Source organism: Topomyia yanbarensis, chromosome 2, assembly GCF_030247195.1.
Source record: "Topomyia yanbarensis strain Yona2022 chromosome 2, ASM3024719v1, whole genome shotgun sequence".
Lineage (NCBI taxonomy): Eukaryota > Metazoa > Arthropoda > Insecta > Diptera > Culicidae > Topomyia > Topomyia yanbarensis.
Genome location: NC_080671.1, coordinates 303,748,915 through 303,767,539, shown reverse-complemented (window position 1 = coordinate 303,767,539; position 18,625 = coordinate 303,748,915). Strand labels below are relative to the sequence as shown.

Genomic DNA, 18,625 nt, shown 5'->3' with positions numbered 1-18,625 from the left:
CCTGACTCATTTCATTCAAAATGCATCTCACCGATGGTTTAAAGACCAAATGAAGCCAAAGATATGAATAAACATTAAAAAGTGATGATTTTTTTCTATGGAAAATTTTCCATGCACGATTATGACACGTCATACAAATTTTGTCATCAATACACGTCTATGACACGTGTGAACGCGACTTTTGTTTACATTCATTGTGAAAACTCGCAACATAGTCAACCGATCATCGTAATATTTGAGAGATTAATACAGAATAGATAGAAGCATCAATTGTCTTCTTTGGATTGTTTATAACATTTATAAGTTTCAAGATATTCAATTTCAAACTTTAAAAATCGTTTTTCCCGAAATGTGCTAAATGGCGCTTGTCATAAGATAGCACAACAGCGACGATGTCTCTTAATATTTTTTAAAAATTAATTCACCATAATTACCTAGCTATGAGAGTTAATCACTAAAATTTCTATATCAAAGCAGGCGCTGTTTTATGTTGATAACTTCCCGAAATTTTCAAACCTTGAAAGTCAAGGATTATTATATTAGGTGATCTTGAACGTTGAAAATTTTTTAGATCATTTACCCCACTTTAAAAGATCGCAATTTTTGACTTCATTGACATATTATACAAGAAAATAATCTATAGAGGTTTGAAAACTGTTCCATGTTGATCCTTCTTGTTTGTAGACTGGAATGACATCTGTTAGACTACTTATGTTTTTGAGTTTTCAATAATTTATCAAACTCATATTAAATTTTAGCATTTTTTCAAAAAAATTGCGATTTTCATCAAAACCCCCTCCAAACCAAATTTCTGGCTACGCCACTGCTTCTGCTTAGTGCCACTTGGTCAAGTCTCCCTATAAAATCTTGGTCAAGTCTCCCCAACATTAGTTATTGCGTTAAATGTCGTGCAAATTTTAGTAATAACTATTTCAACGTTCCAAGATAGTAGATAGTCGAGTAGATATGTCCATACAAAGTTTGATAAAAAAAATTACATCATTTAACGCAAATTTATTAATTACGGAATATTTTCTATAAGGAAAGGATTTTCCATTCCAAACTTTTAAAATTACCTTTAGGGGACCGAAACATGTATAAACATATTGTTGAATTTTTTTTAGGAATAGAACATAGAATAGAATAGCCGCCTCATAGCCAATAATAGAATTCTGCGCTTGGTCAAGTCTCCCCATGTCCCCCTACATGTGTTTTTATTTTAAAAATTGCTATGCCAGTGTGTTACTCAGCCATTTTTACACAGAAAACCATCTAAAACTTCAGTATAACTTAAGCCAATCCCAAGATACAATGATTTGAAGCAAAAAACTACAGTTTCTTATCACGTTTCTCGCTATATCTTAGTAACCAAGCAGATGCAAAATTCTGAAGACTCCGCTTTGTAGAGCTTTCTCGACAAGTAATGTAGCAAATACTTCGTTTACTCCAAAATGGCGTTTGCCATAAGAATGCACGACAGTGTCGAACCGCAACAACGGGGCATAATGCTCGGCGAACAAGCAAGTAGCTTTGTTTTCTGATGGGATTTCTCAAAAGTGTGCCATTAAATAGCCTTAGGTTATGCAATTAGTAGGTTTCCAGAACGATTTTTCTGTTTTCGATAAAAAAACAAAATCAAAGAAAAGGGTATTTTGCACCCGATGGAGCAGAGATATAAATTTAGCAATAGGTGATTTATTTAGTAGATTTTTATATGTAGTGCGAATAATGAACAACGGTGTAAATAGAATTGGAATGCTCTGATATAATAGTAAAACATTATTTATAAGAGCTGAAAATTCTTGTTGCATGAGCCACAATAATTACACGAGAAGAGCACGTTATTGTTTTTTATTTATTTCTCGAGCTGCTATTGATGTACGGTTATCAAACTTTGACAGTGTATGATTACTATGTCGAACTTCTGACTGGTGCTACCCTTTTCTCGAAATTTTCAGCTGTTTTCGATTAAAACAATGGGTGCATTATGCCCCGGGGTGCGTTTAACCCCATCTTCCCCTACTGCGGAATTGGTTACAGCATTGTTGTGCATATTTCCAATCAGATAGCACAAAAATCTATTTTTTCATTCAGTACAACGACAGGTAAATTAAAAAAATCGGGTGATATTTTTCCCGAAAATTTTGGAACGGACCTCTTTATTGAAAAGTTGGAAGTATTTTACTTCAAAAAATAAAATGACAATAAATCCGAAAAGTATCAATTGGCCTTCAAATGCAAAGTACTGTTTTGTTCTTTCGATTGTGGTAACGTAATAGTTACAGTTGCAATGTGCAACCTGTAAGGATCATTGGAAGAGTATACCACTCGTATAGTAACGTCACTTATGATTACATAATCCCCTATCGACATGGTACAACATTTCTCTGTGTCGTATTTGGATGGGGACGTGCCTCCTTATGAGTGGCAAATCGAACCCTTGCTGCATGCGGAGAGCTTCACTTGTCTGGGTTTTCCTTATCATGCTATAGCTTTTTTACTCCAGCCGAAGGATTATGTTACCTCTTAGCTTCAGTTGGTATTCGGTTGTCGTCGTTGTCGGTTCGTTCTGGGGCTAATCTGCGTGCTTTTCACTACAATTTCCTGAAAAGTCATTTAATTAGTGAATGAACATGAGTTGCCCGATGGGAAACTATAACGGGTGAGATGTGTCTTCTGTGGTGTGAAAAATGGGATTTAAGTATAAGACCCAACGAACGTGAAATAAACATACATATTGTTCTTTATGTTATGATTTGTAAAGCTTGTTATTGGCGGTATCGCTAATTGTGTCCGGATAATCAAAAACTCAACAAGCGAACACTTCAAACATCGATTGTGCTTCCAGGAACTCTATTCGGTTAATGCTTATCTAGACATGCGTGTTTTCGGCGAAAGCCCCAATTAAAATGATCATGCAAAATAAACAATGTGTCAGATCGAATTATTATGGAAGATTTTTGCGCTCTTTGTTGATACGGAATAATTTACAACATGTCCAAATTGTTGTAGAAACTAAACAAGTGACCTATCTACTATGAAACAATCTAAGAACAAGCCTACGCATTTTTTCATATGAAATCAGATCTCAAAAAATTCAGAACAAACTGGATTTTCTTCAGTTACCGGTTTAATATAATTGTTGTACTATTGCTTCACCGTCAAAATCTAAACGATTTCATGCTTCAAATCATAAAAATGAAGAATAGTTAGGAAATATTCTAACAAAATAAGTGAATCCATCTTATCTGTTTTTTTTTGCTGATTATCAGCTAGAGTTAGTGTGCACATGAGTGTTGAAAATAATTTCCACATAAAACCGTTGATAATGTTTAGCAGTCTCGTTCAGTTAACAAAAGTAGCAGTGAACATGCGGGAGAGTCAACAGGGTGCAAAAGTTGATTGCAAGATTGAATGATTTGCAAGAAATGTTCTGCGTTGGTTGTAATTAAGAAGCTGATCTACTGATCGAACCTGATCTTCTCAAAATAATCGTGAGACCAAAGGATATACTAATCCATTCAATAAGTTCATTGAATGTGGCTCTCCTCATCAGTGGCTCATAAAAAGGTGGTTTTTCAAGATTTTTTGAACATCAAAATAACCATAATCTTTTGCGTATTTTTGAACTTATATCCGATCAGAAATACATAACAAAAACATTTTAAAATTATGTCTCGCGATGCTATTTGTTAAAATTTTATCTTATTTAAACTACTAACTAGACTCGATTTATAACACGGTTCACTACGAAAATTGCATTCTGTTATAATGTTGTTATTGAATTCGGATCGGGTATTTATCCACCAAAAAGGTTTTTGAATGTCAAAATAAATAAAAATGGCGGAATGATACACGGTATCATGCAGCAGCTCGCCACAGACAACTTAAACTCCGTGAAAGATTCCTGTTATTTTACCTGCAACACGAAATTCGAATACTTTTTTGCTCGGGAGGCCTTTCTGCACAGTATAGACGATTGTGGTGATTGACAGTTGAAATATTCTTTATTTTAGTCACTTTTAACACTGTAAAATGTAATTTTATACTCATTATTTGATAGACTGTGTTGTATACCAGAACTTAAAAAAGGTGGTTTTTTGAAGTTAAAACTTGGTTTGCAATGATTTTGAGTTCGAAATTACTTCAAAATTGGAACTAATTTAAAATTTCTTAACAAGTTGAAATTTTCAGGCGTGGTTCGGACCCCCAGTACCTTCTTCCTGGATCCGTCGCTGGTTTCAAGTGTCGACACATAGTATCTCAACGTCATGGTTGTCGATCCATTGTATGCATGTGCAAATCGTACTGAATATGACATTTCCATAATCATATTAAACATAACCAGCCATGGAATCGTAGTTTGGAAATTGAGAAAGCCACAACTGCACCACTAGGTGGATTAAAACAGGTTTTTTATTTCGTCATTAGGGTGCCTCTTTTCTTCTTAGACTGGTTAAAAAATTGTGATTTCTCGAATATTGAATTTTTGAAAAATCCACTTCTGAACCGCTGTACCGTTTTTTCTTGCTGAAAGCTCAAATAAAAGGTTCTCAAATATTGTTTTAAGAAAAAATAGAAAACTTTCAAAAATATCTGTATGAATCTGTATGTATGAAACAATTGCGTGATGCTTTATTGGTTTTTCTTGATTTTCACTGCTATGTGCAATAGAAACTGTATATTTCTATATTTTTAGTTGAAAGATCCTTTAATTCGACATAACATACCGAAAAATGAGTTTGACGGCGCAAGACGTTTCGGAGATATATGCTTTTAAAAATAAAAGGATCATTGCACCTCCATATATGGTAAAAGGGTATAATACGTCTCATCGGGGCAAAATGCCCCTCTTCAATTCCCAAGATTCCTGAATTATCTATAATGTAAAAATGACTGACAAGTATCGTTTCATGAAATCCACGTACTAAGTTAGTCTGGTCTTTTTATTATGTCGCAAAACAACAATATACACAACAGTTTCCAAAGAGCTATTTTGATGTAAGCCCCCACTTTTTCCAATAGCATTACTACCAGTTAGAAACAGTAGGATTTTGTAGAACTATTTCAAATGGCTTACTAGAATATTATAGTTACTATCTTAGTTTTTAGCTTGGCTTAAAACTATGTGTGCGTGTAGAATGATTCATGCATTCACAACAGCTCATCATCGGCTAAAACTGGAAGTAAAAGTATTTTTAATATTTAGAGCCACAGTACTCAAGACGATACTGACTCCTGCGGTAGAACACAAAGGGTTACGTCGTCAGTAAAGTCTAAGCTTGCTCATATGACCTTTTCCACGCTGTTCTTAACTTTCATCCTTCATCGTCTCGCTCGTCACAGGATAAAAACAAAAAAATTGATTCACTTTTAGTCGTTACGAAAAAGGAAAAAAGAGAATCGTTGCCAGAAGACCTACCCCTTGGTCGGCAGCTACTACGTGATTTGGTTTTTAATGTGGATGAAGCGGTTGCGCAATGTCGCGACGCGGATCCAATGTCGCGCCCCAGGATCCCGAAGCTGCAGTATTCTTTTAAGTTGACCTGTGAACTTAAGGTCATGAATGGTAAAGTGCTTCCAATTAACGTGGTAATTGTAAGATGTTTACAATACCGACTTACACCTAAAGGCGACCCGTCTCAACATCACCGGGAAAAGCAAATTCCTCCAAGGTAGTGTAGATTGGAGAGTCGCAACTCGAACAACTTAGAAATTGGGCGTTACGCGATCCCCTCTTATCGCCGGATTTCATTACCCGTGGTACCACAATTCTAATCCCCACGGACATACCAATTATCTGTCTAACAAATCTGCACATGATCATGAGCATCTTCATCACTACATACGTAAGGGCCCACTATGAGAAGAATAACATCCTGACAGAAGAGCAGAAGGGAAGCAAGTAAAACACACAAGACTGAAAAGATCAAGCCATCCTCGATGCAGTCATTGTTGGAGAAGTAGTGTGTAACCAATGGAACCTTAGTATGGCCTATATCGATTACAAGAAGACATACAACTCCATACCGCACTCGCTCCTCATCAAGGTATTAAATATGTATAAAGGTGACCCTGTAGTCTCAGGTTCCTACGGCAGGTGAGGAACGGCAAAACTGCTCAGCTCCGAAGTGGAAAAGACGTGTTGCGGTCAAGAATGCGCTTCGCATCTTGAGGGGGACCTCCCAAAACGATTCTTTTATCCCGCTCAGTAGGACACCTCAATGACAATGACTACGTGGACGATATCAAAATCTATGCTGACTCGACAGAACGACTGGGTGTAGTCATCAAACTAGCCGAAAGAATTAGTGGTGACATCGGTAGGGCGTTTGGCCTAGAGAAATGCCGATCTGCTCAGTTACTATCAGAGCGATTGGTCGAGACTAGAGACTGTGAAATCGACGAAGGTGAGATGATTCGGGACACGATTCGCGGCGAATCATATCAGCTCACTGACATCAAGCTTAAGCTCCGAAATAACGTTCTTGAGTCAAGTGAACTGTATCTTGAAGTTTTTCCTGGACGCGGGGAATAAAGTCAGAGCAATCAATACGTTTGCTGTCCCCGTGTTAGCCTGTTAAGTTTCGGCGTCATGAAATAGAGTTGGTCGGTTCAGCCCTGAAAAAGTTCGAAAGAAAATTTGAGGAAGGCGTTTAGAATCAGCGGGAATGCGCCATCCTCAGTCGGCGCTGGAAAGATTCACATTGCCACGGGATGAAGGAAGACAAGAAATAGTCGACATAGTAATATGTGTAGCGCAGGTGCTATGGCTGCGAGAATACTTTGTGTAAAATACCAGCCGACATGGAGTATATCAAGCAGAAAGGGCCCTTATACCGCAACTATAGCGCAAGCGAACTACAATCTTAAATGCAATTTGCAGACTACGGAGGAGAAGATTGCAGAGTGGAAGTAGATAGCTGTATACGGTGCCCATCCACACCAGTTGGAGCAGCCGTACATCGACAAGACTGCATCTATTTTTTGAACAACTTGTGTTCTCATTCGGCCCTTCGTTAAGCAATTTGCGATATTATGGCAGATCGTCTAGGCGCGGTGTTTCATGAAGCGCCATTTTCGGCGATGAAATTTCGGGTCGATACTAATTAACACAGTATGAACTATACAAATAGATCTCTTGCTTTTTATTTGATTAATCTTTAATTTCGTTCGGCGCAAAACGCGTGAAGAAGCAAAGCCCCCCCCCCTTGCCCCTTAGGTTGCTACGGCTCTGAAGGGGGCGTATTAGACCTGTTTACCCTATACACCCCACAGGCATGGAAACTACAAAGACACATGGTAGTTCACCATACATCAACATCGAGTGACAACAGCTGTGCATAACGAAATCTAAATGAGTTTTGGGAAAAGGGTATAATACGCCCTACCGGGGCAACACATCCCACTTTTATTTATAGGACTCCATAAATATTTGAAATGTAAAAATGACTGGTAACTGTATATTTTCATGAAATCAACGTACTTCGTTAGTTTGACATTTTTAATATTCCGGAAAACAATATACGTCAAAGTTTCAAAAGAGCTATTTTGTTGGAAGCTCTGTTTTTTTCTACAAGCATTTCAACCAATTAGGAAGGGTCGGATTTGGTAGAACTATTTCGAGCAACTTAGTATAATCTATAAATTCCTATCTAAGTTTTTGAAATGGTTTGGAACTATATGTGCGTGTAGAATTATTCACGTTTTCACAACAGCTGATGAGCATATTTGAAAAATGTGTAATATTATTTTATTAGTATGCTTTGAACAAAAAATAGGTAGGAACAATTTTATAATTAATATAGCATTAATGTTGAGCATGTGGAGATTATAGTGCCCAACGTTGAAATATGGCTATTTCTGCTTAAGGGGGGGGGGGCGTATTAGACCCGTTTACCCAACTTACTAACTGGGAACATTTGTTTTAGCTCGGGGGCTTTCTTAGTTGAAGAATTTAGTTTCGGTAATATAACAAAAAATATTAGAAGCAACTAGTTATAATTTCTAAATTAAACAATTTTGTTGGTTATTACAATTGCAAAACTAGAATGCCCATAATTGAGTTTGCCCTCTACTTAATGCAAATTTAGAGACAATATTCGTAGTTCGCTCAGCCAGTTATTTCATTCACCCCACGTCGCTCCGTGATCCGAAATGTTTCGACAGTGTACTCATTAGCTGAAAATGATAATACTCTAAAATAAAGATATTTTTGTTAAATTTACAAGCGAGTATTTTTTTTTAATTTCGATTATAGAGGTTTTAACCTTAAGGTCATTCGACACTCCGGTTAGAAAAATCTCTTATGAAAAATTTCTGCGGGGTCAGGACTTGAACCAAGGTATTCTGCGTACAAGGCAATCGATTTATCAACTACGCTACGCCGACCCCCCTAAGCGAGTATTGTTGATTCAATTATTATTATTTTTTTAAATAAGATTTGTTGATGAGTTCCAAAAATGTAATTTTCGATTCAACTATCGAAATTTTGCTGCGTAAAGATGCGTGTTTGTTTTTTCATTCTTTTAGAGAGCATTGAATAACTTTCAACAAGCCCTGAGACTGCAGGAAAAAATGTACAAATCTCTAACGTCTCAGGGAACGGGTTTGGGATACCACCACCCGACACGCTAAACCCACTGGTCTTGCCCAGAACCTGATTACCCCCTGGCACTACTTTACAGCATTACTTCAGAATAGGGTTTTTTTATATGCACAGCACCCACTGTAATTCAACTAATTAGTAGTCAGTTCCTTTAGTAGTGATACAGCACTACTCCTCGACACACCACCAGTTTACCACCATCCACACAGACTGGCAATTTCTGTAAGACTTAGTGCTCTTCCCCCACGAAGACAATCTTGGCTTCAGATTGTCTAATGTACCGAACCCTTCGGCCCCCTTGTGGCATTCAGAATCACGACTTGGTTCCAGCATTCAGCACCGCAACTCCCTTCTCGTACCATTCAGCACCACTCGTTGAGCTCCCGATTTGTTCGCAAACTACTCGGTCTAGACCCAACAATGGAGCTAGCCTACTCCAACGGATAATTCTCCAACCAGATGTCGAGGTCGGCTCAGCGATTCAAGTGAAGCAGGACGTCCGGTTCGCTGGTACACTGACAACCCGCGACTGGTTGTGTCTCGTCACGGTCTACTCAGTTTTGTCTCCAGCGGTGAACCTAGCTTACGCCGACGGAGAGTTCCCCGGTGAAGGAAGTTCTCCCGATACCGATTCTTCTTTGGTTTTAGCATAACAACTTCTTGAACTCTTTAGCTCCCTGTCTGGGCTATTTAGCACCGCAACTCCTTTAGGCCCTTTGGTTCCCCTCTCGTTCCATTTCGTTCGCACTTCCCCGCTGAGCCATTCCCGACTTCCTTTCCTTTGTTCGCGAACTACTTGGTCTAGTCCCCGACGATGGATCTAGCCTACTCCCACGGAGAATTTCCCGAAAAGAGAGGTTCTCCCGAAACCGGGCGATATATTTCTTCCGATACCGATGTTCATTTCCGTGAGCCATTTGGCTCCTCGCTACGTCCCGATTTAATCGATATAGTCCTCGGCGGTGGACCTAGAACTACTCAACGAGCGAAGTAGTAGGTGTTGTTGTCCATCCAGCGATTCCGGGTGGAGCGTAGCTTCCGGTTTACTGGCGCCCTAACGACCCACTGCTAGCTATTCAACGCGGTCTCCTCAGTCTAATCCTCGGCGGTAGATGTGGCCTACCTCGAGCTACCCGGTAGAGTGTCGAGGTTGGTCCAGCGATATCGGTGAAGCCGGCCGTCCGGTTTACTGGTGGTCCGACGACTCGAACCCGGTGCTACGTCGCGTACTACTCAATTAGTCTTCTGCGGTGGACCTAATCTAGACGGAGAATTTCTCTCGAATCCCGATTTGTGGTTTCACGGTGACTTTCTAACCAATGGCGCAACTTTGTTGGTGTCTTCGCCACTTCCTCTGCAGCTCGGAGAGTGTACTCGTAACCACTCTGTTGACAGCGTCCCAGGTATGTTCATTGTGGCACTTCTCTTCGACGAAATTGTCCACTGCTACACCAGGTATATCCCAACGAACTTCTTCGAACCTGGGACATTCGAAGACCACGTGTTCCGGTGTATCATGCACGTCCACATACGTCCGGGAAAAGGGGTGACGAAGCATGTCCAAACCGATGCAATTACTTCCGGAAGCATCCGTGGCCGGACAAAAACTGCGTCAAGTGGAAATTCACCTCTCCATGCTACCTATGCAGAAAGCCAACACATTTGTGATGAGTTGGTGGGTCTACCTTTCTTTCTCCGCGTTGTCCTACTCATGCTGCCACTTAGCCAACAAGTCCGGCCAGACCAGTCTCCTTGCATTCCGTGTATATCTCCGTTAGTAGAATTCCACGTCCTCAGCAAGAGGGATGTAGATGGGGATCATGCCGGACCGGCATTGCCGGTGATAGCGCATTCAGCCTCTGACGATATTGTTCTGTAAGCACTCGCGACTCGTATGGCCCGGGAATACCGAGCCATTTTTGGTACAGTAATACTGGTATTGAACAAAAGCCAGTTTTTTCGGTACCATGAACAATTTTTGATTAACCCTTAAATGCGCAATGTTGTTTTAAAACAACATTGCGAAAACCATCTTAAAATTATCAGAGTAACGTATTAATGCTGAGAGACAATTTTCAGAAAATTTGAAAAAAATTGCTTTGCGCCTTTAAGGGTTAAAAATATGTGGACTGTCTAGGGGCACCCGTTTCCAAATATCGGTCTGCAAGGTAGCTTTAGAGGGGGGGGGGCTTGTAAGGAATTCAGTGTGAACACATTTTTGGCTTTTTTTAGAACTTTACGTGAAGCGAATTGATCAAAAGTTTTGTAAGTTATAATGTATCATTTCAATAACATTCTGTAATTTTTGTTTGGAAAATATCGACAAACGACTCGGTTACGAAGCTTTTTGTAGAACGTTTCAGAAATAAAAACATGAATTGTTACCTGCATTTCAAAAACCACTTAACCGATTTCTTTCAAACTTTGCATACAACTTCTATGTAAAAAATACCTAACCCCTACGTTGAGTTTTTGAGATAATTCTTTTAATTCAGGAGGTGTGTTTATCATCCCCCGATTTTACCAACCCGCGATTTTATCAGCTTTTTGACCCCATTTTATTAGGCTCATGAAAATGAAATTTGGTAGTTTGATAGGCTCTAGCAGACGAACCAAGTTGAATTCGAGTAAATCCTTTCTTGAGCATACTTTTCTTATCTTAGAGAACTAAAATAAGCATTTGCATTTTTTTAAATTTTGCAAGGGAAATTTTAGCTAAATAATCAGGAAAGGTTATGAGGCTATATCTAAAGAAGTATATTTTAAGAGCTTCGGTTTTTTAAAAAGTATATGTCCCGAATTCGTCAATGTCCCTGTTTTATCAGCCTAAAATTCACCAAGGGGCTGATAAAACGGGTCTTTACTGTATAACTTTAGGTGTAGCACTCGGATCATTTAAACAATTTTTAAAGAAAGCAACCTTGTAGCGTCTACACCGGTGTAGTGCACTTTAAAAACGAAAATGTCTTTAGTATTTCAATGTAAATTTTTCTGTTTCTCGAAAATTACAGGATAATAGGTTTTTAAGACAAACTGTCCTTAAAATCCTCTGTTTTAATAACATTTCTGCGCTATGCTGCAAATCATACATATTTTGAAGTTTTTTAGGGCGAAAAAATGTCAGGAATCAAACGGAACCTTTGCGTCCTTTGTCGGAATACGGAAAGCTCTAGGGCATTCTGTCATTCATATTAAATTAATCATTTTCTCGTGCATATATCTTTATTATTCTTCAATCGATTTTTACAAAATATACTTTGTTGAACGTGGAAAATTGTCAGGAATAAAATAGAAAATGTAAATAAACTTCGACGATTTTACGGTCAAAATATCCCAAACCCCAATTTCCCGTAATTTTCGAGAAACTGAATTACCTTCATTCAAATACTAAGATTGTTTTCTTTAGAAAAAAATGTTATGTCCCGAGTGCTACACCAATAGATGTAGCATTAAATATATGTTTCCTCATTTTTTCCCATAGAATGTCAAAACTTTCAAGTGAAGTGAACGGGGATCGAAAATTTCATGTGAAGCTCGCGGAGAATTGCGATAATTAAAAAAAAATGCGATGTCCTAATGTTTAGCTTCTCCTTATGGATTATTTGCTCCATATGACTAGGAACAATTAATAACACAGGGTTGGGCGTAGCGTAGTAGGTAAATCGATTGCTTGTACGCAGCGCACCTGGGTTCGAGTCCCGACCCCGCACATAGGGTTAGAAATTTATCATAAGAGATTTTTCTAATCCGAAGAGGCGAATGACCTTAAGGTTAAAACCTCTATAATCGAATATAATCGAAATAAAAAAATGACACATGAACTGTGGGCGGGTAACCCGATCAGAAACACATAACAGACATATTTCAAAACTATATCTCGCTTTTTTACTTGCTATAAATCGCTGTTATTTTAACAACTAACGAGACCTAATTTATAACACAATATGTTACAAAAATTGTGTTCTGTTATAATCTTGTTATTTCATTCTGATCGGGAAGACATTTTAATTTCACTAAAAACGAGTCCAATACACACCAAAAAAATATGAATTTTATCGTTGACGTAATTGCAAGCATGACATAATTTAATAAACCGTAATTCACGAAATGCCGAAATATAACCGCGCTCCGTTTAATTTTACATGAAACATATACTTTACATGCGCATTGACATAAAATTACACGTACTGCCATTCAGAACAATCGCCATATGTGGCGTAAAATTACATGATTATCGAAATTCAACGACAAGTAAAATTAAAATGAAACGTAAAAGTAAGTCATTTTTAATGCTCGTGTATGTCAGGGTCAGGAGACGTAAATTTACACGATTTTTTCTAGGTATGTAGAGAATCCCGAAGTCCAATAGGGAATCCCGCAGAACATGACAAAACCTGCGATTACAAATACAATACAAACTCAAACTGACAGTTTTTCGGATGGAATGAATGTTATTCAACGGCTGATCCTTACCTAAATTTTATTACGAATCTCGACTCTCACTTATGTGTGCAAATGAATTAGAACTTGAAACCCGAGATGCCGACTAATTCGTCTTTCCTATGCTTATCCAGTGGTTTGCAAAGGTGCGTGGTTCAGTGCGATATATTGAAACAATGTGCTACTATGCGACACATTTCTTGGCTAACATAACATGTATTTGAAGGCGAGGTAATGAGATCAATACAATGTACATCAAGTTAACAAAAAATGCGTAATACAGCAAAAGCGATTATAACTACCAGAGGGCACCAAGTGTAAGTGTCTCCACGCATTTGTTGGTCAAACCTTGCAGCCTCGCTCCAGCACATCGTCACACATTACTTTGAATGCACGTGCATACTAGGGATAATACAAGTCAAACGAATGGACATATGCCAGTACCACCATACAAGTAAGAGCAAGATGATGCTCAATTAGTGCTAGCAGCGACATGCGTCATCTAGTAGTTATAATCTATTTTAATGCAGCGCAATGTAATAACAGAGAAGAGAAGTACCCAACCTCAAATTTTCCTTCAATTCGCTAGCGACACGTAATGTCGAAGCTCTGCAAAATACATTGTAAATCAATACAGTAGTTGATAACTATACGACATTACTGGTATACAAATCTCAAGAAAATCTCCCCGATAAGATTCTTCCAAATAAAAACTAAATATAACGCAGTAGTTAATCAGCATTTTATTAATTGACTACATTTTTTGCGTTGCCAACATTTTGCAAAATTTTTGGTTTCAGAACCGATTCTTAGCGCACAGTGCAATAGAGATTTCCGCGGATATTTGAAAATGTTGTGTGTCCTTTTTTGAGAAACACACCGGAAGGACGTTGAATATAGAATCACCCCGAAAGGACGTTGCATATAAATATCACTCTCCACTAGAGGTGCTCGGAAATTGATCTATATTGATGGAATGATGGGTCAGGACGAATCAATTTTGAAGAGAGCCTAAAATTTCGATTTAGAAATATTCATTGTACAGTATATACTATGTATTAACCTTATTTAATTAAAATCAGTTTTGGTGGTCGAATCTGGTTTGAAATGATTTTGAGTTTAGAACGAATTTAAAGTAGAAACTGATTTAAAATTTCTCAACAAGTATCACGCAGTATAAGGGGTATGGTCAGAAACACAAATAGTATTCATGTTTTTCTTTGGAGCTAGCGTCAATCCGGCGCTAGCTTACTCCTGTAATGAAGTCAGTGCCGGATTCTGATGAGACGAAGTCGAAATACAAATTCCATAAATAATCTCGCCAAAGTGCGTGTGATTTTATTTACAGCATTTATCGTACCCTGTTACAACTTTATTCATGTGGCCTCTTTAGCATGAAACGATGCACGATCTTCCGAACGAGACAATATGTATGATCCTAAATTAGATAGATTATCGATTGATTGATAATTTTCTGAACAATTTCACAATACTGAACTTATTTGCGCAGCGATGCCCAAAGTGGTGAACGCTTGGGGTCAGAAGCCGGCATGCTGTACGGAGAATATCTAATGCTTGACAAAGTTCTTAGTGCCCAACGAATGCTGTCGGTTGAGAGCAATAAACCAGTCCACGACGAACACCTTTTCATAGTGACCCATCAAGGTAAGCTACTTACAGCTCGGTAATAGGTGATCACCGCTTAGTGCGGCAACTTCAAGCGCTTTACCACAGGGTTTCTTCTTTTGAAACATAAAATAGAAAAGAAAACCGCCATGTGGAATTTCCCACGCCTATGATTGCCCCGAGTGGTCATCCAACCGGAAGTTGATTCACATTTTCATCTCTTCTTTCTATTACAGCATACGAACTGTGGTTCAAACAAATAATATTCGAACTGGATTCAATTCGTCATCTGTTCAGCACGGAGCATATGGAGGAATCGAGAACTTTGGAAATCTTGAAACGGCTCAATCGAATTGTTTTGATACTGAAGGTAGGTTCAGGAGAGAGTGTTTATGCATTAGGAGTAAAGAAGGCTTCTGTAGGTTCGAGGCTTTATTTTTCAATTCAGAAGAAGTGGTACATATATTGCTGGTATCACTGTTGTGTAGTTAGGAAGGATGAAATATTTCAGTTTCCACGAACTGAGGACCCTCAAAAAACAAGTAGCGGTTATATATATATACGCAAAAGTATCATACATTTATCTATGTACAACCGAGGTGCCGTTAAACATGATATAAAACCTTATTTCAATGAATAAACGCACCGCACTTCTAAGGTTTCGTTCTTTTCAACCATATCGGAACATGAAAGCCTACCGACCAGGGATGCATTTAGAAACTGCTTCCCACAAAACGTCCTCATTTGTGGTAGCGACACGTGGTATGCCGTCACAAATCGTTCGCATGGCAACATAGTCGTTGACGACAATTGCTTGGTCGGATAGGTTAATCGGTAGCGTTTCAGGCGAATGGAAGGTTGTGAGAACATATTGCTTTGCCCACAATCGCCTTAATTTGAAAAGCTGTCTCGATTGATTATAGCGGTAGGATAGCTTTCGAAGTATCTTTCAAAAATTCGCAATTCATTTTTTATTAATTCGTTTATTTAATACGGACAATTCAGTTTCGAAGGGTTTGGTTGTAGATTCTGAATTTTAGCAAAGAATTATGGAGGGAAAAATTTAGCCCAGTGCAACCGTTCTACGCACAGATTTGTAGATACAATGTGAGACTGACTCATTCGATTATCATGCTACAATTTCAAAGGAGTTTTAAATGATTTTATTTTTATATTATTTATGAATTCCATTTTTTCACTGTTCCACTCTTTCAGTCTTTCACTTATGAGCCATTTCACTCATTCAATCTCTTATTTTCTACACTCCTTCACTTTATAAAATTTGCTCTTTCACTCTTTCATTCTTTTATTCTTCCACTCTTTCACACTTATACTCTTTTACTATTTCCCTCTTTCGCTCTTTCACTCTTCCATGTTTTCTGTGAATATAAATATTGATCGTTAATCTTAGTAACTGTCTTTGAAAAATATTTCTTGTAAGATTTTCGTCTGCCTATTATAATACACCGTAAAACGGGGATGTCTAGTGCTTCGAGCCCAATCGACTCAAAAATTGAAATTATAACATAGAACCTTTAAGAAGTGTAAGGTATTTTCGGTGAAAAAATATCGATATTGAAAAAAATTATCTGGCGATGGAGGGAGTGTTAGTTTATTCACACAATTTCCATACCATAATCTCATATTTAAATATGATTTTCTTGAGATTTATTGCAAAATATTGAAACTTGTGGGAATGAAAGTGAATCCTCAGGAGGCATCTTGAAAAATGCGGTGTACACCATAACTCCAAATCTCGTTTTCATAGTGCTTCATAACACCATTACTCAGGTAACTACAAGAGCCTTTTACAAAATTTTTAGTATTTTTATTTTTATAATAACATGTTAACCAATTTTGTTAACCAAAAACTGAAGTTTTGGTTTCAAAATGCTACCAAAACATCAAAAATCGAGTCAAAAATAAAAGCACAAGTTTTCGGCGAGGCGCATCCGGTAATTTACTGTCAATCACTTGGAAAGGAGGAGGAAATATTCAATTTCCACAACAATTTTATTGAAAAATGATCATTTTTAACGAATTAACCTTTCTTCTACCTCTTCTTAAATGAGTATTTCTTCAAAATTTGTTTCAATTTCGTAAATTCGCGTTTGAAGTTTTTCTTGGTCACTTCGGTGAATAATCCATATCCATGATATTATCATGATTATCTTGATTGATTATAGCAAGGAAAACATGATCTAAACGCCTTTATAAAACCACGATCATTGCTGTTTATAAACAATCCTTTTGAAAACAGCTTTATCGTGGATGACACAAGTCGTATCAATTTCAACTAGTAGGAGTTGTGAGCTTAAATGTTTTGAATTATTTTGAAACAATTATTTTTTTACAGCTTCTCGTAGACCAGGTCCCTATTCTGGAAACGATGACACCACTGGATTTCATGGATTTTCGCGACTATCTCTCACCTGCCTCGGGATTCCAAAGTTTACAGTTTCGATTACTCGAGAACAAACTCGGGGTAAAAACCGAACATCGTGTGAAGTACAATCAGAAATATTGGGAAGTGTTTGCCAGTGATCAGAAGGCGGTCGAGAAAATAGCAAACACCGAAAATGAACCTTCCCTAGCCGATTTGGTTCAAAAGTGGCTCGAACGTACCCCCGGATTGGAAATGGATGGCTTCAACTTCTGGGGAAAATTCCAGGAAAGCGTTGAAAAGCTGCTGACGGAGCAGGAAGATAGTGCTATGGTGAATATGTTTAGAAACATAATACCAGCATGAAATAATGTTTTTTTATTTTTCTTTTCCACTTTTCGATGTAGAAAGAAGAGTTCGAGCATGTGAAAAACTACCGATTGATGGACATTGAGAAGCGTAGGGAGGTATACAAATCAATTTTCGACGCCAGCGTGCACGACGCTCTTGTGGCACGCGGTGACCGTAGATTTACCCATCGAGCGCTTCAGGGGGCTATTATGATCACTTTTTACCGTGATGAAGCCAGATTTAGTCAACCACACCAGCTATTGATGCTACTGATGGATATCGATTCTCTCATTACGAAATGGCGATGTAAAAGCAACTTTCTGACAATATCATATTACATGTATGAACATAATCATTCCCTTGATCCACAGATAACCATGTCATTATGGTGCAACGGATGATCGGTTCTCAGCAACTTGGCACTGGCGGATCGTCTGGATACCAGTATCTTCGTTCTACTCTGAGGTAATACATTTGGTTCTTGCATCGACAAGGCGATAAACTAATCAAACGATGCAATTTCAGTGACCGCTACAAAGTGTTTCTAGATTTATTCAACTTGTCGACATTTTTGATTCCGCGTAGTTCGATCCCACCTCTTACCGACGAAATGCAGAAAGCGTTGAATATGGCTTGGGGATCGCCTGTACACAGAGCAAGACAGCTTCATCACGTAGCGAAGTGATAATCACTAATCGGTTGTATTTTAAATAAAAACATTTGACGCAATGCGCAATAATTTAGTTCATAACTGTATTGTATATTTGTTTTTACTGTATAAAAAATAAACTTATACTCTCGCAAAAAGCTAAATACTGCGATCATCACGAATTTCGATCGAAATAAACAGTGTTGGTGGATTAGGATTTCAGTTAGACATTTCTCATCAATTACGTTTTTCATTGTATGTAAGCCCGACACCCAACTATCATTTTCAGGAATTAAATTTTGTATTAGTTAATAACGACATGATATTATTAGTACGATTATTTTGAGCATTTCGGGATCATCGATGTCATATAGGTTCATCGAACGTCAACAAATACTCAAAACATCCGAAAGTAAAGTTTTTGTGCGCTTGGATGTTATTTTCAGTTGGTAGATTTAAAGGAAAGCTTAGAAAATAACCAGTTCGTTTTTATTAAACAATCTTATCTACTCTTCATATTATCATCTGGGTAGGATGATGATAGTGGGCAAAGGCCGACACGCTATTT

At 38.0% G+C, this 18,625-nt stretch overlaps 1 protein-coding gene across 4 annotated transcripts; it reads left to right on the top strand.

Moving 5' to 3' along the window:
• The first annotated feature begins 2,544 nt into the window (after positions 1 to 2,544).
• On the top strand, positions 2,545 to 18,279 carry LOC131683425 (tryptophan 2,3-dioxygenase). Of its 4 annotated transcripts, none has more exons than XM_058965406.1 (8): positions 2,552 to 2,662; positions 14,397 to 14,478; positions 14,559 to 14,713; positions 14,911 to 15,044; positions 17,031 to 17,390; positions 17,465 to 17,714; positions 17,780 to 17,873; positions 17,934 to 18,279. In XM_058965406.1, exons 3-8 carry the CDS (start codon positions 14,599 to 14,601, stop codon positions 18,091 to 18,093), a joined length of 1,113 nt encoding a protein of 370 aa, XP_058821389.1. In that variant the 5' UTR covers positions 2,552 to 2,662; positions 14,397 to 14,478; positions 14,559 to 14,598; the 3' UTR covers positions 18,094 to 18,279. The 4 variants fall into 4 exon arrangements, with proteins under 4 accessions (XP_058821388.1, XP_058821389.1, XP_058821390.1 ...); XM_058965407.1 differs by having other exon boundaries at positions 2,566 to 2,662; positions 14,376 to 14,478; XM_058965405.1 differs by lacking the exon at positions 14,397 to 14,478 and having other exon boundaries at positions 2,545 to 2,662.
• Positions 18,280 to 18,625: the final 346 nt, after the last annotated feature.

Bases quoted from the DNA above. Each gene is read 5' to 3' on its own strand.
- LOC131683425 (XM_058965405.1), top strand. From the start codon at position 2,628: ATGAACATGAGTTGCCCGATGGGAAACTATAACGG. The intron at 14,714-14,910 runs GTAAGCTACTTA...TTTCTATTACAG, and splicing joins TTTCATAGTGACCCATCAAG to CATACGAACTGTGGTTCAAA. The intron at 17,874-17,933 runs GTAATACATTTG...ATGCAATTTCAG, and splicing joins TATCTTCGTTCTACTCTGAG to TGACCGCTACAAAGTGTTTC.